Below are 24,446 nucleotides of genomic sequence, written 5' to 3' on the forward strand. Positions count from 1 at the left end.
ACAACGTCATCAAAGTCCTGGGTAGTGTTCTCTTGGATTTGTCTCAAAAATCGTGCTCTGTTTTGTGGAAATCCCATAGGAATGTAAGTGGTTGATATATTAGAGTGTGTGAGGTGTAAGAAAGTTAGGAATAGTTTGTAATAGATTTCACATTCTCCAGCTTGTCTGTTTGTCAAAAAAGTATTTTTGACAGTCATAATTTGTTCTCTGAGGATGGCATTTTTTTTTATCGGCTAATCAGTGCTCCAGACTAACTTTTTCACAGGTAGCACTGGTGCCACCTACCTTTTAATTTGGTAGTGCCACCACAAATTAGGTAGCACCATTTTCTTCTTTGTATAGTGTGGTATTAATACATGACCTTATCATGCCCCCACATCGGGCGCCATTTATTTATGTAGTGGTTTCCACCATTAAAGGTTTGAATCATAAAACCCCTACAAAGGTCACTGTGTTAAAAACAGCAACCTACCTGGTTATACTTGTAAATATAAGTGTAAATGGTTTCAACCCAACACAAAGTCACTCAGTCAATAAAGGCAATACTTATATTCCACACACAGAAAGTCAGTTTAAGGTTTTGTGTTGAAAATTAAATGCAGTCCAAACCTTTGGGATTAATACAGTGACATTTTTTACAATATCTCCATTACCATTAGTGCATGGATACAGGAAGAATGGGCACACACAAAAATAAATAATGCAATGTGCAAGATTTGAACATACACAGTACATCATTGTCAGACCTGACGGTACCTTTCAACTGTTTATGCCCATAAATAATAATAATAATACGTAATAAAGGTATAATGGTGAGTATTTTATCTCAATTATTCATTTTATTTAATTCCCTTATGTTTTTATTTGACACTGCATTTTATACACTTAATGGCTTGTTTTTTATTCTGTTGCTGATTATTCGTTTTTTTTATAAAGTATAAGCATAACTTAGTTTTGATAAGTGCTACAGTACAGTATACGTTTATTATTGTCTTACCATTGTTTCTCTACCGTTTAATGGATATTACACAGACAGACAATGTGGACAAAACAAAATGTTCATTTCATATTTATTTATTTCATTTCAGTTATGGTTTTACATGATCATATTCATTTTTACTTTGTACTTATTTTTTACATATTCCATCCCAGAAAAGCAGAAGAGCAAGAAGAAGAATGTGACTCCATCGTGCAGATGGAAGATGGAACATGGAACATATAAACTTTCCACCCCATCCACAGATTCAACAGACAAGCCTGACAGTGTCATAATAGGTCAAGATGAGGGTGAACCATTTTTTTATTTGACACTCAATTTTATGCGCTTTGTGCATTATTTTATTTATTTTTTATTCTATTGGTGATTATTTATTCAGTTTTTCATAAAGCTCTTCATTAGAGGGCAGCACGGGTCCACCCGGACCCGAATACCCGAGATCCGAACCGAGAACCGAGCCGGTTCGGGTGCAAAATATTGACATGCCGTCGGGGAACGGGTCGGTTCCATTTCAAAGCTGCGGGCCTCGTTCCGGGCATCTGAAATGCAGAATACCCGAAATGCCCGTGCAGGACCCGAGCTTTATTATAATATTAAACCTTTCAACTTTAAAAATAGGTTTTGAAAATAGACATATTATGGTTATGCGTGCATTCAACTGCGTTGTAATGATTATGTTCTAAAATACACGCCTCGAGGATTTGGAAATGGAACGTATCCACTGGTGGTGGGTGTGGGCGCGTTCGGAAATACCGCACCGGAGCACACTCGCCTATTAGTTTGTATTGCACAGTGCACTCAGTGCGCTATTTCCAAACGTGCCCACAGTGTGTGCGTGCAGTCACAGTAACAACACGAACACTAACACAAACAACATCATGGCTGGCGGCCCCCTTCTTGAGCGAGGTGAAACCGGTGAAACGGAAACTACAAGCAAACGATTACAGCACGCAATCTCCTAAAGTGATTATGAGACTTCAGTCTCATAATGTGTGTACAAGATTGGTAATAAATTAGTCAAATCATGACATTGTTAGATCATCTGGGGGAAATAAATAAATAAATCTGCGTCGTCGTCGTCCCACGCAATTCTAGCCTATCTAAAGGTAAAATCCTCCCGCCGCCTATGGCTGAAACAATTTAATTATTTACTGTTGATCATTGATCATGCTGAAATGTTGAAACAAGATGCTACTCATAATAGCTTAGTTTTGTTTTTGTTTTTTTGTTTTTTAGCTTTCCTGGGTGGAAAAAAAGGTAGTTGATGAACATGTTCTCTCATAGATTCTAGTCCAGTGGTTTTCAACCATTTTCATATCAAGTCCATTATTTATTCGGAATTTGAGCGTAATTTGTGTGTAAACAACAACAGGATCTGTCCAGGTGACTATGTAAGTGTGAGTGTAGCCTAGTACAAAATGGAACCAAAGGACCCTAGAACAAACTCTGAGACTGTCCAAATGGACTGTTATAGGTTCATTTGGTTGTCCTTATTGGCTTCTAGGAGAAAAGACACTTCACTTATGTGATGTCCTTTCGAAAACTACACAATTACTGATGCAAACAACTACTACCTCTGTCGATAACTGCACTGGGTACATATCAATATTTTTGTAAGACAATAAGATAAGAGGTATTTTTTATAGATATTTTTGAGTGGTGCAAACCACTCCAACAACCAGCTTTGTCTGTATCTATGTGTCTATGTATGTGTGTACCTGTACGTGTGTACCTGTACGTGGGACCCAAATAAATGAGCATGGTTACTATGGTCACTGACATTACGTCAGACCACAGCTGATCAGGCTATATAAGACCTTGCACCACTCAGTTCACACGGGTGTGTTTTTTAAACAAACATTGAACTAAACACAAACATTAAACCTGTATATAGAGCATGCCCCTCAAAAAAATGAAAACAAATGTCCGTGTCTTCCAGATATCGTGACCACACCCCGGGAGGAGATTGACCTGGGCACCAGCCTGGAGACGGCACAGGGACGAGTGCCTGGGAAGGAGAAAGAGGAAGGTAAGGAAGGTGAACTCAGAGGTGAGAGGAGAGGAGTGGAGGAGCGGTAAAACGGGGAGATATTTGTTTTCATTCGAATTTTGTCTGCCTTTATTTATCCCAGGAAGATATCGGATTATGATGATTATTGTATATTATTCTATACTATGTTTATTGAGTCACATAGAGGATGTACATCCACTAAAGGGACAAGCTTACAGATGGTACATTTTTATTGAAAGAGTGGAGTAATAACATTTTGCAGTAAACAAGACAGTAATAATAATAATAATTATAAAAGTTTATTTGTATAGCACCTTTCATGACATGAAATGCAGGTCAAAGTGCTTTACAGAGCAATGGAGGGAAAAAAGCGAGGCATAAGACATTAAAATAATAGCAGTAAAGCAATACAGTGTGGACATGAATAACAAGGAATTTAAAAGTAAAAGCTGTGCTTTAAAGGTGTAGTGAAATGAAAAATAGGTTTTGCACACTTTTAGACCATGTCCGTGGTCATCATATGGGCATACCTAATACCTACAATGGATGCCAAAGAAAATGTTTTTATATAAGTCCATGAAAATATATTTTTGAATTACTTCCTGAAAACGAAAACGTGCTGCGTGATGACGTGTGTGTGTTGAGGTGGAGTAGTGGCCATTGAGTAGAGTGGAGTAGAGTGGAAAATGTATAAATGATTGTAGTGTGAGTGTAATGGAAATTGGTTCATGATCAGAGTAAAAGCAAGTGTGTACTGAGGTGTTTGTGCAGGCAACGTGTGGAGTCAATCAAATGTAAATTTGATCAAGACATCTGCCGTCCATGTGTGTGGCTGTAGGGGGCTCTATGGCTGGGTGGAAGTTTTATTCTTCTAATAATTGTTTTAGTGGATGGTGTGGGTTTTGTTTTTGGCAGAAATTAAGATCGCCCATTAGAATGTGTGATTTCGAATTGTGTTGGATGAAGTTGGTTAATGTGTGTAAGAATTGTTCATGACTGTGTTGCTCTATATACATTGGTGACTATCAAGCCATTAGAGGAAATGGAGGTTATTTGGAATGTGTTGTCTGTAGCTTGATTTAACAGGGCAAAGTTTGGAGGATAGTAGGTAGCGATGCCTTTTCCACGACCTGCGTTATTGAAATATTTGTGTTTATTGTTTATTGTATGTCAGTCTGTGGAATCTGGAATGTGGAGTTGTTGTATATAAGATTTTATATTATGCACATGCCATGGTCACATAACCATTATATGTTGGGTGCATGCTTTGATGGTTACAGTTTTATAATCAGTTTTGATGAGTAAACCTTTGTGGAGATCTTCTCAGTTCTCATTATATGCTAGTTACTGCCATTCAGGATGGAAAATGAAATCCATTTGGATTTGGGGAGAAGTAGTTTCATAAGGGGCTGGTATGAAGTACTTGATATAAACAGAAAACGTTCAGTTCACTAGTCTACACACTACTCTACAACTGCCTTCATTTCATCTGATTGTCTGTCTGGCAGGCACTTAACAAGCGATCGTTAACTGTGTCTGTTAGAGAGAGGGGCAGAGAAGAATGGCTTTGCTCAACTTGATTTATACTTATATTCTCCACTCTGATGAAGGTACATGTTCGATATATAATTTTTTCCCCCGATTTTCGATTATGAAATATTAAAATCGATTTTGGAGACTCCGACGATTAATCGGAAAATCGATTAATCGGCGGCATCCCTAGTAGTGAGCGTACATTCAAGGACATGATTTGGATAGTGGAAGATGACGTAGGTTTAGGTTGGCTGATGTCAATGTGTTCGAGTCTATTAAGTTCTGTAAGAGCAGATTGCCATGGCTTAAAACGTTTTGGATTTGTTGGTAGAGCTTCTAGTATGAATAACTGTGACATGCATTGTACACGTGACAGCATAACATATAGCATTGCAGGCTGAAGCCAATCTTGAAAGTCAAGGATCAGTGGGTTTGGCTTTTTAACTGTGTGGCCTTGAATTTTGTGGGCAGTTGTAGCCCATGCTAGTCTAAGTGGGAAATTGATGGCAGTGGCGCTTCCTTTGCGCAAGCTGAATTGAAATTCTACTAAAGCGATGGCAGTGGCGTCTGTCGAAGTTGAGGTTTTTTCTTCTCTGTTTGCCAGAGTCTTGATTATTAAATTGTACCATAACATATTTCGTTGAGTGAATTGTATTCAAAGCCAATAACTTCTCCAAGGGTGCCATTAGTGAGGTTGTCTTGTATATCAATGTTAGCATGACTTGGGCGTTAGTTTTGAGTTGTAAGCAATATTGTAATGGTGTATTTTTTATCATGCCTGAATGTTCTATTGGTGGAATACATTCTCCTCTAGTGGGGCTAGTGACTTTAGCCTTCAATTCAATTAATGTTCCTTGAAGTTTGTTCAATGCAGTAGTATTGACTGTATTGACAACTTTGTTGGTCCCTGTAATCAAAAGGGCATTTTCTGGCAAATCAGGGCTGTTTCTGGGATATATGCAGCTTTCCAAAAGTGTTAGATCCATGTTGGTGTGTTTGCTTATCCGGATTCTATTGAGTAAGTCGGCGTATTGTCTGTCCTCACCTTGTCTGTGGTTTGTTTTTAAAGATATGGCTTCAAATTTTGTCCAGAGGGGGTCAATTGCATGTAGCATTTTGGATTCTTCATTTGAGGGAGAGTCAAATATGAACGTACCGAGAGGAGGTTTAATTTGAAGAATGTCTCTAAAAATACATGCAACACGCCAAATAGTTAGAGAAAATTAGCAAAATGTGTGGCAAATCTGCAAAACAAATGCTTACCACTAGCTTTCTTCACAAATGTGTTCATAAAGGTGTATACAATCACATATACATTTGTTCCAACCCAACTCCCTTGGGAAACCTTGTGACAGCTGCTGAAAGTTGGGGTACCATAAACATCCAATATAAGGCAAAATTCCCAAAATTTCAGTTATGCTTTAAGTAGCATGTGACATGTCAAACTAGGGGGTTTTCATGATGCTGAATCCATTCCAAGCATTAGTTTTGCACGAAAACACTCCTTGGGCTAAATTCGGCCATAGCCACTTGCCCAAATGTGCCCAAATGTGCTGACCTCATCACATTTGTGATGACGGCTATGGCCATATTTAGGCGAAGGAGTGATTTTTGTGCAAAACTAATGCTTGCAATGGATTCAGAATCATGAAAACCCCCTAGTTTGACACGTCACATGCTACTTAAAGTATAATGAAATTTGGACATTTTTGGATGTTAATGGCACCCCAACTTTCAGCAGCTGTCACAAAGTTTCCCAAGGGAGTTGGGTTGGAACAAATTTTTCTGTGATAGTAGACACCTTTATGAACACATTGTGAAGAGAGCTAGTGGTAAGCATTTTTCTTTGCAGATTTGCCACACATTTTGCTAATTTTCCCTTATTAAAAGGGTACGTTTTTTGAAAGATTTCTTTGGAAAGTCTAAAATGGATTTGGTAGAGCATATCTGATTTGACTAGGCTGATTTCGTCAATAATAATTACACGTAAGTTATTCAGTTGTGATCGTCTTGTGTCTCGGGTTTGGTCCTTCATTGACATTAAGTCATTGCCGAAAGGCAATTGGAAAGCTGAATGAATGGTTTGGCCTTTGATAATTGCTGCAGCGTTTCCTGTGAAAGCTTGGATCATCTCCACTGGTTCGGAATGTTTTTTCTAACATTTGTGAGAGGACATCAATGACGTGAATTTTACCTGAGCCGGCCCCTCCATTAACTATGAGCAGAGGAGGCGTGGGCCAAGGGTTTGCATGTTGTTTTCTTGCTCTTTGGTATTGCCTAGCAAATGTAAGGGCCTTGTCTAAGACAGCTCTTTGATCTGTGACGAAAGTGAATATTTTGGAGTACTGTACAGTTCATTGTCAGGCTGAAGGTCAATCCATCTAAATGTTTTGTCTACAGATGTCAAGTCAGGGTTGTCATTAAATAGTCCGAAAGGGTCTTTTGACAGCCATATCTGGATGTTGTTGTTCTGGATATTGCATTGTTTCTTCATTGTCGAGGACATTATTACCATCAAGTTCATCACCGATATTTGAGATGACGTGTTCAGCTCGTTCTGTGGCTTCTATTACTGTGTTCATATGGGGAAGGATTTTTCGTTTGACCGCATGAATTGCTGTTTCATGTTGCATGTATAAGTCCTTACACTTGGTGAAGTCATTGGGGAAGAGATCTTGTTCATTGAGAAATGGGTGGAAAAGCTGTAGTTGTGAGTAATACAATTCATGGGGGTCGTCAATTTGTTTGAATTTATGTATTCGTATAACTCTTTTGGATCTGAGCTTCATGTACGTACTTGCATTGTGTTGGATTTGATGTGGCTAGGGGGATGTACTTTGGAAGTGTGTTTATGGTAGATATGGAGTGAATCATATCATCAGTGGTGTCGCTGTCTCTATGTATGTCTTGTTTGATGTCATAGTTATCTGGTTCAGATTTCCATGGTATATATCTTTGTGCGAACTGTACATATGTTAAGTTGTTAACTGCTGGATGTCGTCTTGTGTACCTGTCCAAAATGGATTCCTTTTCAATGTAAAATTTGCCACCCTTTCCTTCAACTTCAACAACGTCATCAAAGTCCTGGGTAGTGTTCTCTTGGATTTGTCTCAAAAATCGTGCTCTGTTTTGTGGAAATCCCATAGGAATGTAAGTGGTTGATATATTAGAGTGTGTGAGGTGTAAGAAAGTTAGGAATAGTTTGTAATAGATTTCACATTCTCCAGCTTGTCTGTTTGTCAAAAAAGTATTTTTGACAGTCATAATTTGTTCTCTGAGGATGGCATTTTTTTTTATCGGCTAATCAGTGCTCCAGACTAACTTTTTCACAGGTAGCACTGGTGCCACCTACCTTTTAATTTGGTAGTGCCACCACAAATTAGGTAGCACCATTTTCTTCTTTGTATAGTGTGGTATTAATACATGACCTTATCATGCCCCCACATCGGGCGCCATTTATTTATGTAGTGGTTTCCACCATTAAAGGTTTGAATCATAAAACCCCTACAAAGGTCACTGTTAAAAACAGCAACCTACCTGGTTATACTTCAAGTGTAAATGGTTTCAACCCAACACAAAGTCACTCAGTCAATAAAGGCAATACTTATATTCCACACACAGAAAGTCAGTTTAAGGTTTTGTGTTGAAAATTAAATGCAGTCCAAACCTTTGGGATTAATACAGTGACATTTTTTACAATATCTCCATTACCATTATCCAAAGTAATTCCTTATTATCATTTTGGAAAAAATCTTTTGCAATGTCAAATGCCACCGAATTCTTAATCCTTTTCCTTGTCTTCGTGGGCCAACTTGTGAAAGCTGCATGCTTTTATTGTATAGGCAAAAGTTTCTGAATGTTATCAGAGCCTGCATATCGCCGTGTGCTGAAAATAGCTGATCTACAAGCTCACAACGCGTCGCGGACGTGACATGTTGTGAGCTTGTAGATCAGCTATTTTCAGCACGGAACACTTACGATGAAGAATAAATCAGGCATCAGTGCTTCACTCACTGGGAGGGAGATGTATTTTGTTGGCCGATCATCATGTATGGACACATAGGCTACCTCCTCGATGCAAAAATAACAAGCTTTGGAAGCTATTTTTCGTGGCACATTATGTTTAATCAAACAACAAGTTTACCTCCTCACTCAGTGTTTGGGTCGGGAGTCGGCTGTCTGCGTAGATGACTGATCATCATGCAGTTAGATATGCACGCTGCGCTCCAGTGAAATTGTACAGCTGAGAAAGATTAGTTAATTTGTGGGGGCGCCGCGCCCGTTTGCGCAATTCTCGTCTTTGCATTGACTTTGTATGTAATCGTGCCACTCTGACCATCCAAGTCTGAAGGGCTTATTTGCACCCCATTCGTTTTCGTGAACGATCGTTCTTTGAACGGTTCAGGGACAACACTGGGCGTCAGGCGAACGTCAGATGTTTTTATCAATGGAACAAGCACTGGTATATATGGTATGGTATATTTGAGCTGTCCAGTACTCGTTTGGGTTTTCTTTCCTCTGAAGCTGATGTTTTTCATTACAAGCAAAAGCAGCAAAAGCATAGCTTGCATTGGTTGCAAAGCGCCTATCAACATTTAGTAGTCGTTGTTGAAAGTATTTTTGCATAGTAATAGGAATTTGCTTATCATGTAAGCCATATTTGCCATCTGGGTGAAGACATGGAAATGTCTTGACATCCCAATCTTTCTCCTTCAAGATATTGGTTGGGATTTTACCCTCGCCAGGTGCTAGTTGAATGGGCATATTTGAGTGTAAGTCGCTGTTGGCAGAGTCTGCATTTGAGTTACTGTGAATCACTAAATGCCTAATTTGTAAACGTGTTCATGGGTCTCTCGACACGGTCCCTCACCACTGCTCTAACCCCTCGACCTCTTTGACCTCTAGGTACGCACACGCACACGCACACACACACACACACACACCACACCACACCACACCACACCACACACACACGGTTAGTATTTGGAGAAGTTATATTGCTGATCCCTAGTTTCCTCTTCCTGTTCAGGAACGATGACAACTAGAAAGGTCGCAATTTAAAAAAATTGCAAAGTGTGGTTGCCGCAGTGGCTCACATATGCCCCTCCCACTGATATTGCCAGCCAATTACAATGTCGCGTCACCCCTGCGATCATGCGTAAGTAATTCGGAGGGGATTTATCCCCCAAAAATCATGTTTTTGCGACAAACGGTTACATTTCTCGCATTTGCGGCGCCCCCTATGGATGAAAATGGAATTACTTTTGGTACTTGGTTGATTTAACCACCCGCGACATGTGATTCAAATTTGGGATGGATCGGACATTTCGTTCGGGATTTTAGGCATTTTTTGTAAAATAGGCCCATCCCACTAACTTCGGAAGCCGATTACGGCCGAACGATACGCACTATCAAAATTCCGCCTGTGGTGTCTTCATCGGAAAGGTCCAGAGATCATGTGTACCAATTTGTGTGAGATTTGGACAAAATCTGTAGGAGGAGGAGCAAAAAGTGTGTTTTGGAGAAAATTCAAAATGGCGGAAAATCTATCATGACGCAAATGGGCGTGGCCTATATGGGAAGATGCGTCATGGCCCAAGGAATACAGGGAGAAAGGAATTTTGACCTACGATTCAAGAGTTATAAGCCAAAACGTAAAGTGGGCTGTTATAGCGCCACCATGAGGCCGACCGATATAATTATAAGTTAATTAATTTTAGTAAGTATTACGAATTATCCCTCCAAGTTTTGTAACTATAGCCCTTACGGTCTCCAAGGAAAAAATACTTGAACGTGATTTTCCGCATTTTCCCATTCATGTCAATGGGGAAATTTAATTCACTAATAAATTAATATCAATTAAACTATACAATATTTCTCTTAGCAATGAGCAAGCACACGATTCCCGTGTAAATAATAATAAAGTGTTACAACTAGAAAGCAGTTCCTGTAGAAACTGCGTGGGCTCGCTAAAAACGCAATGTATAAAGTTATAGCTGTGTCTGTGGGACCACCCACCAAGTCTGAACACTGGAAAAAAGTACAAAAAGTTAAAAAGTATAGAAAATTGTAAAAAATAATAATAATATAAGCATAAATAACTGCATAAAGCGGAACATGTTGAAGTTTGAACTACATTTCTAGCATAAAGTATGTGGAAGTAGTATGATGCCCAAAAAGTGGCAGAATAAAGTAAGTAAAGTTATAACTGTGTCTACTAATGATTTGTAATGTATGAATAATGTTTTACAATGTATTCTTGATTCATTAGGAAAAGGTAAAAAGAAAAAAATACAACATCAATGGATATGAAAGCATTAATGAGCAGAAATTGTATTAAATAGCATACTTTTACATGTAAAAAAAAAAGGGTCAAATAGCATATAGGCCTATCTTTAAAAGCATAAACACAATGATTATTGACAATGGTCTAAGATTTTTCTTTCATTTTTGTGTTTTTAAAAGTTTTTTTAAGTTTTAGTTTTAATTTTTTTTTAAGTTAATTTTTTTAAGTTTTTTTAAGTATTTAAGTTTTTTTAAAGTTTTTCTTTAAAAAAGAAATTTAAGTTATTTTTTTAAAGTTTTTTTTTTCTTTTAAGTTTTCTTTTTTAAGTTTAAAAAAAAAGAAAAGTTTAAAAAAAAAGTATAAAAAAAAAAAAGTTAAAAAAAAAAAGTTTAAAAAATATATATTTTTTAAGTTTATATTAGAGTGTTCCTATTGGTGGTGTAAGTCCATAAACACATTTTCAGGACTGTATCATGCTGCAAACAAAAGTTAGAGCTGTGTAAAGGCCAGCCAATGGGAAGACAGAAGGGCGGGGCTTAAGCAATTCATTAAGTACAGCGTGCTCCTATTGGTGGTCTAAGCCCATGGAGCAAATTGCAAGACTGTAGCATGCTGCAAGCAAAAGACAGGGTTTTTGTGTGTGTGTGTGTGTGCGTGCGTGCACGTGCGTGTGCGTGCACGTGTGTGCGTGTGCATGCATGCATGTGTCTGTGACTCTGTGTGCACAAATAGCAGACCTACAAAGTCGATGGCCTCGTGTGCTGTTTGACGTTTAAATCGTGTTTCTACGTACCAGTATGCCAGAGCAATAAAAGTAACGTGTCGTTTTCTGTTTTTACCCGCGTCTCCCCATCGACTTTGAATGGGGCATTTTTCGCGTCGTTTATTGCGAATTACGTCGGCACGGTAACGCGAATCGGAAAGAAAAGCACAAGCACACCATTCCCGGCCGAGCCGCACGTTTTGATGTATATATTGCGGGGCTTTGGTAAACCGTGCGGCCGGCCATAGACGTCGAAGTTTCGCGTATTGGTGATTATTATTATTACGATTAAGTATGCGTTTTAGATTTCAACCTGTGTTTCTGCCATTGCATGGCAGGCACCCAGCACTACCTCCCTCAGTAGGCCACACTAGAACCTCCCTCAGTAGGCCACACTAGAACCTCCCTCAGTAGGCCACACTAGAACCTCCCTCAGTAGGCCACACTAGAACCTCCCCCAGTAGAACACACTAGAACCTCCCCCAGTAGGCCACACTAGAACCTCCCCCAGTAGAACACACTAGAACCTCCCCCAGTAGAACACACTAGAACCTCCCTCAGTAGGCCACACTAGAACCTCCCTCAGTAGGCCACACTAGAACCTCCCCCAGTAGAAGACACTAGAACCTCCCCCAGTAGGCCACACTAGCACCTCCATCAGTAGGCCACAGAAGAACCTCCCTCAGTAGGCCACACTAGAACCTCCCTCAGGCCACACTAGAACCTCCCTCAGGCCACACTAGAACCTCCCTCAGTAGGCCACACTAGAACCTCCCTCAGTAGGCCACACTAGAACCTCCCTCGGTAGGCCACAGAAGAACCTCCATTAGCACAGCCCAAAAAACTATTGCTTCACTCTTGCTTTTAGTTGAATTTTAAAACATCTGTGTTTTTTTTCCATGTACTCACTTTTCTGCCTGATTCCCTGCCTTTTTTCTCCAGTGTTGTTTTATGTTCTGCGATATTATGATGTTATTTTATGTTATTGCTTTTTCCTTCTTTTTTTGCTCTGTATCACATTGTCCTGGTGTAGCGCCACCATAAGGTCTTTAACTACGGCTTGGCAGAGACCTGTGCTCTGAGGAGAACTTCTTCTAGTTTTAAACTCTATTTAATAATAGTTTATTCATTCATACGGATACATTTCTCTTGTTTTGTTTGCCAGATCCTTCCTTCGTGCACGCTGGCGTGGTGTGTGACGGCTGTGAGGGAGATGTTGTGGGGACCAGGTATAAGTGTACAGTGTGTCCTGACTATGACCTGTGCTCTGCATGTCAGTCCATTGGGCTTCATCAGGAACACCCTCTGAGGTCCATCCAGAGCTCACCCCAGGTCAGAATATAATCATTTCTGTTGGCAATAACCTCATATGTCCCCATCTAGAGTTAAATATGTATAAAGGTCCATTTGGTTGGCTGGGGACCACCTGGAACCCCCTCAAGGACCACTGGTTGAAAACCACTACTTTACAACACTTTCATTTTCTTTACACTCCATTTACTTGACCTCTTGGAAATCACTCAAGTAATACTGTACGCTGTGTCTCAATAGATAATACAGAAAACTGATTAGACATACAGTAACATGGTACAACTAAAGTCCTACTAGTCGGGTCACTTGGTCGCCAAGCGGACATTTGGTGAGATAGAATGAAACTTTCATGTTAAGCAGATATACATCATGTTCACTACTTCATAGCATCCTCAATCTACATACGCAGATCTACAATTATAATGACACCTCATCTCTCTGTTTGTTGTCTATAAGAAGGCAGAGACATAATGACACCTCATCTCTCTGTTTGTTGTCTTTAAGAAGGCAGAGACATAATGACACCTCATCTCTGTTTGTTGTCTTTAAGAAGGCAGAGACATAATGACATCTCATCTCTCTGTTTGTTGTCTTTAAGAAGGCAGAGACATAATGACACCTCATCTCTCTGTTTGTTGTCTTTAAGAAGGCAGAGACATAATGACACCTCATCTCTCTGTTTGTTTTCTTTAAGAAGGCAGAGACATAATGACACCTCATCTCTCTGTTTGTTGTCTTTAAGAAGGCAGAGACATAATGACACCACATCTCTCTGTTTGTTGTCTTTAAGAAGGCAGAGACATAATGACACATCATCTCTGTTGTTGTCTTTAAGAAGGCAGAGACATAATGACATCTCATCTCTCTGTTGTATTTAAGAAGGCAGAGACATAATGACACCACATCTCTCTGTTTGTTGTCTTTAAGAAGGCAGAGACATAATGACATCTCATCTCTCTGTTTGTTGTCTTTAAGAAGGCAGAGACATAATGACACCTCATCTCTCTGTTTGTTGTCTTTAAGAAGGCAGAGACATAATGACACCTCATCTCTGTTTGTTGTCTTTAAGAAGGCAGAGACATAATGACACCTCATCTCTCTGTTTGTTGTCTTTAAGAAGGCAGAGATGTCTGCAAGATCACAGATTGGAAGTGAAGGTATGTATCTTGCCACGTCATTAGGACACTAGAAGCTGAAAAAATAAAGCAAGCTAAAATTATTTCAAAGCTGCTTTTCTTTCAGAAAGTGGGTGTGTGTTTTTAAAAGTTTTTAAGTTTTTGTTTTAAGTTTATTTTTTTTAAGTTTTAATTTTTAAGTTTTAATTTTTAAGTTTTAATTTTTAAGTTTTAATTTTTAAGTTTTAATTTTTAAGTTTTAATTTTTTTTTTAAGTTTAAAAAAAAAAAGTTAAAGTATAAAAAAAAAAGTTTAAAAAAAAAAAGTTAAAAAAAAAAGTATAAAAAAAAAAGTATATAAAAAAAAAAGTTTAAAACAAATATACTTTTTATGTTTATATTAGAGTGTTCATATTGGTGGTGTAAGTCCATAAACAAATTTTCAGGACTGTATCATGCTGCAAACAAAAGTTAGAGCTGTGTAAAGGCCAGCCAATGGGAAGACAGAAGGGCGGGGCTTAAGCAATTAATTAAGTACAGCGTGCTCCTATTGGTGGTCTAAGCCCATGGAGCAAATTGCAAGACTGTAGCATGCTGCAAGCAAAAGACAGGGTTTTTGTGTGTGTGCGTGCGTGCGTGCGTGCGTGCCTATGCCCGAACAAATTGCTCTATCGCAAAAAGTAAAAGTCGAATGCAAATTTTGTTTCACTGTGAGTGGCCTGAGACATCGAGGTACAACATGTACGATTGTGGTGTTGGTACGATCGAAAATGTGGTTATAAGAGCGAGTTAAGAATTGTCTTCACGATACTTTCCTCGTAAGAATTATACAATGGAGGTCAATGGGCAGCTTGACTGTATTTGTGTCACTTAAAAGGCCGTAGTTGACATTCTGTATGTATCTGTGCTTTGGTGGTTACATTGTGTGAAAGAGGACATGTGTGGCTACAAAATGACCAAAGCACATCCGTGTAAAGTGAATATTTTGGCCAGGATGACAATTTGTTTGGTAGATTTCAGAGGGAAGCATTTCAGTTTCCACACTCTACTCAAGGAGGCCCCGCACTCTAAGGGCGCACTAATTAGCCGATACGGCCTGCGATTGAACTGCGATTTCGGAAAAACCGTGTAACATATTCGAATACGGTTCGAACCACGACAAAGTCCACAGTCGTGTGAGCTAGCTAAAGTTTGAATCACGTTTCTACGACAAAGTATGCCAGAGTAATGAGGCTGCAAAAGTGAGGTTGATTTAGAGATAAAATCCCATACATTGTCTATGAGAGAAACATTTGATAAATAAAGTTAAATATTTTAAAAAGTATAAACTTTTTCAAAACAACTTTTTCACCAATGAGAATTCAAAGATTGATGATGAACATTTTAAAGTTTGAATGGAGTTTCAAAGTGAAAGTATGACAGAGTAATAAGAGCACAAAAAAGTCAACTGTGAAAAATGGGACGTTTCTCCCATCGACTCTCATTATAAAGAATGTAAAAAAAAAGTTAAAAAGTTAAAGTATAAACAATTGTAAAAATCTAAATGCAAGCACACATAACTGCAAAGAGCTGAACAGTTTGAAGTTTGAACTAAATTTCTAGCATAAAGTGTGTGAAAGTAGTAGGAGTACGAAGAAAGTGGCGGAATAAAGAATAGGAATAAATGTAGGAATAAATATAAACTGGCAATAACTAGTGTGTGCTCGCTGTTGCGAGCCCACAATTACAATAGTCTGGTTGCCCTTTAGGGCAACCACACTAATTACAATTTACAATTTAGGCATTTAGCAGACGCTCTTAATCCAGAGCGATTTACATTAAGCAAGAACACAAACACATGGGAATACATCACATATATAAAATGCATTTATCATGAAACATGCGTACAACAGTTTGAGAGGGGGAGAGGTGGTGCTGTTAGCTTCTTTAGCAGACAGTTTGAGAGGGGGAGAGGTGGTGGTGTTAGCTGCTTTAGCAGAGAGTTTGAGCAATGGACTTAAGAGGTTTTTGTTTTACGAAGCACTTTTATATACTTTTCATTTGTTCAATATTGTTCTAACTAACACACAGCTGTAAAGGGTCTTCAATCAATAGTATTGATTTATGAAGAAAAAAAAACATTGGAGTTATGTGGTGTGTGTGTGTGTGTGTGTGTGTGTGTGTGTGTGTGTGTGTGTGTGTGTGTGTGTGTGTGTGTGTGTGTGTGTGTGTGTGTGTGTGTGTGTGTGTGTGTGTGTGTGTGTGTGTGTGTGTGTGTGTGTGTGTGTGTGTGTGTGTGTGTGTGTGTGTGTGTGTGTGTGTGTGTGTGTGTGTGTGTGTGTGTGTGTGTGTGTGTGTGTGTGTGAGATCCAGATGCAGATCAATCCAGTTTAAGTTACACTACCTGCACCACAACTTGTGGAATTCGCACCAAGGTAAAGTATATGTATATTCCTTTCCCCTAGGGATGCACCAAATGGAAAATTCATGGCCGAAACCGAATACCAGAAATAGGAAACAGTTGGCCGAAAATTGGATGCTGAAAGTCCAAATATTATTATTATTATTATTATTTTATTTTTTTATAATTCAAGTTTATTTTCCAAAATGGTACATAATATATTGTTATTATTGTTGTTATTGTTGTTGTTGTTGTTATTATTGTTATTATTATTATTGTACCTTTGCTGTTTTGGCCGTATGTTTTCACTTATTATTACAAAATCATGGAAAAACTTAACTTGCGGTAAATAATAGTCAACATTTAATTCAGCCCTTTTGAATGCTGCTGAAAGATTGTAAAGATATTATTTTCTCTTTGCATACAACAAAAAGTGCATTCAAGTCAATGCATTTTCTCTGTAGGATAACTAGCTACGACAAAACGCATTCAGAACAAATCAGTGCAGACAGATCTAGGCCTACAACAACCAATGCCAGCCTTGTCTACTCATTGAGGAAAAGCGGGAGGTTATTTTTTAATGAACAGTGGCTGCTCTGCTTTCAGCGTAAAATGAAACCAAATGGACCCATACGGGTCCATTTGGTTTAATGTCAAGCTCTCAAGAGTTACATTAGGCCTATTGTTAAACATCTGCATTACTTAACTCTATCTTTACCGCTAGCTGTTAGCATAAACCCCAGTTCCAGGGGCCAGCATACGCGTTCACTTTAAAAAGTCTGAACGCGTATATATACGGACTTGGGGAAAAAAGAGTTAATTTACAAGAAGTCTACACAATTCAACGTTTGCCTGTTATCTCTCCTAATGGTACCACCAACATCAATACAGCATGGAATTGTGGATAACATCTTGTCCAACGACAACAAAATATTATTTTTTGTTGGAAGTTTTGGGTCTGAGAGGCTAAATCTCATCAAGTGGTGGTCCGTGGCTCAAATACCCAATAAATAATGGGCCTTGACTTGAAACGGGTTGAAAACCACTGTCCATGAGGGTTCTCGGTTCTGTGGAGGGGGACTTCTTCTGAGAGATAACCATGTATCTGATGAGCGGCTGAGCTTGTCACCTGCAGAGAGTGTTAAGAGGGACAGGGGCTAAAATCTCGTAAGAGGGCACTTTTGGACAAAAATAGCAGATCTACAAGCTCAAGCTTGTAGATCAGATATTTTCGGGGTGCAACCCAGCACTCTTTAGCTAGTGGAGATGCGGTGTACGACATGGATTTCTAAACAAATTTGTTCAATGCAAAATCCTGTGTTCAGAAAACACATAAAAATAACATAAATGATCCTGAATGCTGCCTTCAGTCATGGCATGGAAAGGAGTGGCATTTGCATTTCTTCCACCATAGTAAATGCTGCATTCGTGGTCTGGAGAGGGTTGTTTTACAGATGGGTAAAAGGGCAAGGGCTGAAGCCCCCTTTGATGTCTATGTGTGCACGTCCCTGGTCACCCGAGTGGTTTGAGAGAAGGATTTGAGATTTTATGTAAAATTTGGGGCAGTGCCTAATGAACGATCTATTCAAATGTATTTAAACATATCAGATGAGCTTGGCAGAAATATAAAATCATCTCAATAAATTGAGCATATTACATTACATGTGCATTCTGTAGTAAATATCACATTCAGTAGCACATAGTACAGTAATTAACCAACAGGACCTATTTGGGGTCCTATTCTCTTCTGGGATCTTGTTTACAATCTTGCTAATAATCTGGGGACCCCCCCTAAAATAATGGTCAATTAACTGCATTTATATAGCCAGTCATATCTAAACTCTCTCTAGAAGCGTTTATATTCCAAACCAGATGCTTGCTGAAGTCAGAAATGAGTACAGAACATCAGCGTTTTGGTCAAAACCATGGAGAGCGCCGTAGATTTAGAGTAAAGAAATACTTTAGTCAGGCCGTAAACAAGGGAGTGAACGGTAGTTCGTATGCGTGAAACAGGTCTATGATCGCTGGCCAAGAAAAAAAAATCACACCCGTGTGAACTGAGTGGTGCAACTCCCCTCTATTGGTTCTCTGTATCGTTCCAAATTGTATCGTTCCAATTTCTTCTCTGTATCGTTCCAAATTGTATCGTTCCAATTTCTTCTCTGTATCGTTCCAGTTTGTATCGTTCCAATTTCTTCTCTGTATCGTTCCAAATTGTATCGTTCCAAATTCTTCTCTCAACAGTGCAACACTATGGCACAACAGCGCCCCTACTGCTACTCATAGTGACATAGACACATAGGGCCCTATTAAGCAAGACGAAAAACCCATGCGGTAATACAGATTTCGCCCTCGCTCTGCGCCTTTTCGTATTATGGAAGCCGTGGTGAGCGCTCACTCATATGGAATACCACGTTCCTGCATAATTTAGCATTGGGGGAGTGTCCATATGTTAATTATTTTCGCTTTGCGCTAATTGCTATTAAGCCCCTTGACCTAAAAACACTCAGCGCATACCGATTCCGCCTGGGTCTGACCACGTCTTAAAAGCAAAAAGCACTGTTTGATTTTACACTTGAGCGGCTCTGGAGTGCTGCTGGAGTGTTGCCATGTCTGTTTTCTGTTTATTATAAGCGGCTTCTTTTTCTGCAAAGTTGCTTGTAAATATTAGTAGTTGTGGTTGCTTTTCTTGTTTCTAAAGTGCTTATTTGGGCTTTTCTCCTAATGTTGTTTAAACCAGTGATCCTCACACAGCGACATTCCCATGTCAAGGACCCCCAGATGAATGCATTTGCCCAACTAAGCCAGTGACCCCCATGACAGATTTGTGTTTTTAAATGTTTCAATAACATTTATCAAAAATATTCCACAATTGTCACTTTTTTCAAAGATTACTTTTGAAAATAGCAGATCTACCAGCTCACAATGCATCACATTCATTCATTAAAACAATGAACTCTGACTGCAGGGGGATATATATTTATAATGATCATTATAACAATGTGCACGAAAATATGTAAAAAGAAGGAAGAACTTTATTCATTATTTATTTGTGGACAATCAAAATATGCTGGAAATTTTAATGTGGTGTCATTAAAATGAATCTTGATATGGCAGACTCACTATCTAGAAAATAAAAACATGGCACTTCATTTAAAATAGGTTGCAGACCCCTGTTATATGCGATTCTTTAGGGAGTATGTTTATAGACCTATTTACTTGTTTCTATGAGACATGGCAACAGCAGGAGACGAGCTTTCTGACTCAAACGTTCAAACGTTGAGATTGTAAAGGGTCATATATCGCTCATTTCTCAACCTTTTAAAAAAATTAAAACATCTCCATAATCACTGGGAAGTTAGCTTTCATATGCTGTATCACACCCGACTCAATTCTTCTTCAATAAAATGCTACGAGCGAAGACGCAGCAATACGCATGGCGCACGTATGGCATTTCAACTCATTCCTTCGTCGTGACTCGAATGAAATAAAATAAAATAAACGTTATTTTACTGGTGTTTTTCAATAGAAACAAATAAAGAGCGTGTGTGCAACAGTCAGTGCATATACGTGCATGCACTATAGGCTATATTTCCTCCTTGTCGGGATGGTGAGCTGAGCTCTTCACAGCCCGTTTGTCTTTCATATTATTCTTATAATATTTGATATTATAAACACTCATGGTTCTCTCATTTCTCAACCGTTTTTTAAAATGTAAAAATCACCATATTCCTTAGGAATCTTGCTTTCATTCGCTGTATGGTACATGGTTCTATTTTTATCGAATTAAACAATATCAAACGAACTTGTATGTTCGGGGGTTAGACGATTCTGGGAACATTACGCATGGATTGCCAATTTGCCAGCCAATGCTGCGTATCTACTCGCAGTTCCATTCCGATCTGAAAGGTATAGGTAGGTGCCATTTCAAAGGCTTAGTTATTCATTTATGAATCAAATGAACTAGAATAAAGATTTTTACAGCTGTTTTTCATGCTTAGAACAGAAACAAATGAAGTGATGATGTGCGTATATCTCCCTCCCTTAGCATATGGCTGCGCCGCTGTAATGACTTTCCAATGAAAACTGCAAGTTACTTAACAAAATAGAGACATAGGCCTACAAGCTATGCACATCATGGCTGTGACAGCTTGTGGATCTGTTCTTTTGATGCATAAAGGTGACAGCATGCAGTGCAATATGAATAATTAACCCAAATGTGACAAAGTCATGTCATGTCTATGGTGCCAGTCTGCAGAAATGTAATACCACTTGCCGAAAAGGGCGCATTCCATGAGGACATCAGCTGGTGTCGTAAAGAGAATAGTACGGACATGTTCATTGGGTAAGCCTAAAAACTCCCTGAAACACTCCCATGACTAATTCAAGGCCGTTTTGCTCACACCACGGGGTGTCGAAAGCGCTTCTCACCTGGCCCATAATTGTAATATGACATTGCACCCGCCCCCACGTCTTAAAAACTGTAAAATTATATGTAATTAGATTCCACTTGCTTAATAGGGCCCACAGACACATGAACACATGAACACGGACATTGCTGTTCCTTGGAGTGGTTGCACCACTCAAAAAGAATTACTGCGATCGGATATCGTTTGAGATCATTGGATGGATGGATGGATCTCGTTTGATATCATTAATTATTTTATTGCCGACCGCGTGAATATGCATACCCACCGCCTATGTGTCCAAAAACGTCCAGTCTGCAAGGACCTTAAGGTAAATAAAATAAAATACAACAAATTTACAAAGCAACTAAATAATAAGAAATATAATTAATAATTAATAAATACATTAGAATAGCTGGTTTTCCATCATCTATTGAATACAGTATTTCAACTAGCACGAGCTGAGTGGCTATGTGCACATGCATGCACATGCATGTGATGTGCAATTTGTGCATGTGACGTCATTAACACATTCAGACCGTTGGACGTGTACAAACGTCATTTCTAATCCAACCTTGGGTTCCCTTGGATGTGTATACACACCACTTAGAGATGTTTTAATAATAGCAAACAAAAAATAAAAAATATTTTTTTTTTCTTTTGGTTGGCCTCTCCTGCACCATACTCCTTGCTGTTCACGCATGCGCGATGCCGTTCACTTCCTTACAGCTCAGAAAGAATGCCTCACATTTCCTAATCTAGAGAACTCTCCATGGTTTTGACCAGATGGGCATACGTCTTCATTTCTGACTTCAACAAGCCTCTCGTTTGGAATATTAACGCTTCTAGAGAGACTTTAGCATGACCATCGCGAGGTAAGAATGGAACATTATGCCTACCGGTTTTGGGGGGGACCTTTCAGAGTAAAATCTCCCATATCTGCTGGCACTCTCGTGCTCTTATTTTGTACTTAACCAGGCACGCAAAATAGGGCCCACATTTGACACGGGAGCAAATCTGTAACCTCCGTATTCCAAGACGTCCGCTCTACATCCTGAGCCACTGCCGCCTCTAATTAATAATTTGGGGACCCCTAGGTTGAAAATGACAGGACAATTTGATCATTTCTCTAATGACTATCCTTTTCCTCGGCAGGATGAAGTATTTCTCGGTGCGGACGGCAAGTCTACTAGTTCTGATGGCGTGATCAGCTACACGACCATGAAGTTGTTCAAGGTCCGTGTGGTCTACAGAGAAATTTGGTAAGTGCTTTAGTCCACTATACATAATCTGTTTTACATAACTACCGCCTTATCCAAGCAATATGTACATGTTTGACACAGCAAAAAAGTTAAAGGATTTGTTTGGACTTAAAGCTCTTGGAAATACTTTCCATTAGTGGTTTTGGTAAATATTAAGTAGTTCTGGGGGGGGGGGGGGGGGGGCACTCATTACAAATAAATGAATCCACAAAACTAGTGTCATTTGTATTGTTGACCTATTTCTACCATATAGCTCAACTTCCGTTGACCCCTCTGTCACATGGAAAAAGTGTTGTGCTGCTGCTGGCGTAGTGATACTGGACACAAAAATAGTTATATGTGACAGAGGGGTTCATTTTTAAGGAGTGCTCCACAGATCCCCACCAAATGACTGGAACTACTTAAATATGGAGTGTCTGTTTTGTATGTGTCTGGAGTTATCATTACTCAAATTGACCCCCAGGTGTGGTTATAATCAAATATGTCTTCCCTGTGTATTTTTGGTTATACTACTGTAAATATCTCTCGAAGAGAGTCATGTGGGGTTCCAGCCACTAGGTGGCGCAATACAGCAGAACTCTGCATACACTCACAATACATTTTAATTGGACCGTGGAGCCTTCGCTCAGGTGACGCTGTGGACCCCTCCCACCCTGCTTAAAACCAGGGTGGTCCGCGCCGGCAGCCATTCCTCTATTTTCTGCCGCTTGATTTGCAAAGATGATCACCACCGGCTGACGAAAACACTTTCCCGAGAAATGGACGAGTTCCAACTAGCCTAGCCTGTTGTTAGCTCCTTGTTGCTTAGCTGGCTCCGCTGTTACGCTGCCGCGTTAGTTTGAGTAGCCGCTCAGCCCTCTCCCTTCCACGCTGGCCCTCCGCCTTAGACCTTGACCGTTCTCGGCTGTGTTACTAGCCGTTATCTACACGTCCCGCAGCATCCTTCAACCTTCCTCACTCAGCCCTAGCCCCTAGCTAGGCCTGCAGTTTTCTCTTAATGCCCTGCAACCTTCCTCACTCAGCCCTAGCCCCTAGCTAGGCCTGCGGTTTTCCGCAACAGCCGACCATCTTACCACCGCTACGTCTCCAGCCGCTCGTCAATGACCTAGCATCCCTACATGCTACTCAAGAACCTCTCTACCAGCCTGCTGCCTTAGCTGAGTTAGCCCCTCCCTAGTCCTGCCAGCCAAGCCACCGCAGCATCGGGAGGACAGGACGGAGCCTATCGCCTCTTCACAGCGCGGCCTACTGCAATTCTGGAAGCCTCTTTCACGTCGACATCACGTCTCTGGACCCTCGTAGGCGTCACCGATCAGCCGCTCCACACTACGGGAGCCTTCTGCGGCCTTTTCGGAGCCCCCCGCTGGTGCTGATCATATAGCTCTGAGTCCGCTTCTCAGACTAGCATGGCATCAGTAGAACAACTTGAGGCTATTTTATTCTACTGCCCCTACGGCCCTGGAAGCCTAATTTACGCTGACACTGAGTCTTCGGACCTTTTCCGGAGTCAACGATCAGCCACTCTACACTACGTGAGCCCCCGGCTTCCTACCAGCGGCCTTCCCGGAGCCCACAGCCGGCGTTTGCCACGGGCAACAGCGGCGTCGGTGGACTGAGTGGGCGCTGCGCTACCTGCCTACGGGCAACTACAGGGACCCCCGTGATTGTAACGTTAGGCTCTTTAGCTAAAGCTAATGTATCACGAGGTCGGGAGTAGCAACCTCTTTTGATTGCCGACACCATCCTAGCCTTCTGGTTCATAATAGGATGTTTTCAGGGGCCCACGCCGACTAGTAAGCCTTGACTTCAGATAGCCAGTCTGAGCTGACTGCTACGCTGCCGGAAACACAGCCTTAACCGCCGGCTGCTTTGGCTCTTTCCTCGAGCATGTGCCTGCAACTTGCAGCACCACTGCGAAGAGGCACCATTACGCTCCTTCCTCTGCATTCGTCACCCAGGTGCCACCTGATCGACGACCGACGCAGCGATTTCGGGGAGGGACCGAGCGAGGCCATTGGCATGCTCAGCCCCAGAAGCATCGTATCCTACGACACGGCGACACACATATCCCCCTGGCCAAGTGCCACACTCCAGGAGCCTGTAGTTCGCTGGCTTAAACTCAGGTCTTTGGACTGTGTGCTATCTAGCAGCTAGCTGGGGGGCGGCGGTGGCTCAGGGGTAGAGTAACCGGATGGTAACCGCAAGGTTGCCAGTTAGAACCCGGGCTCCCCCAGAGTTAGTGTCGAAGTGTCCTTGAGCAAGACACTGAACACCTAATTGCTCCTGATGTGCTGGTTGGTGCCTTGCATGGTTTCGGTGTATGAATGTGTGTGTGAATGTAATGCACAATCTATGTAAAGCGCCTTGGATAAAGGCGCTATAT

The 24,446-nt window shown here is 40.4% G+C and overlaps 1 protein-coding gene across 1 annotated transcript in view; it reads left to right on the top strand.

Annotated features, from left to right (window-relative positions):
• LOC306933755 (uncharacterized protein) overlaps nt 1-24,446 on the top strand; it is a gene marked incomplete at its 5' end in the record, with an annotated part of 59,654 nt that overhangs the window by 15,795 nt on the left and 19,413 nt on the right. The window contains 6 exons of the mRNA XM_079516062.1: nt 1,153-1,287; nt 2,937-3,026; nt 12,756-12,922; nt 14,019-14,058; nt 16,368-16,429; nt 21,957-22,063. Coding sequence (XP_079372188.1) covers nt 1,153-1,287; nt 2,937-3,026; nt 12,756-12,922; nt 14,019-14,058; nt 16,368-16,429; nt 21,957-22,063 — 601 coding nt within the window. The remainder of the gene's footprint in view (nt 1-1,152; nt 1,288-2,936; nt 3,027-12,755; nt 12,923-14,018; nt 14,059-16,367; nt 16,430-21,956; nt 22,064-24,446) is intronic.

Source organism: Electrona antarctica, assembly GCF_951216825.1.
Source record: "Electrona antarctica genome assembly, chromosome: 12".
NCBI lineage: Eukaryota > Metazoa > Chordata > Actinopteri > Myctophiformes > Myctophidae > Electrona > Electrona antarctica.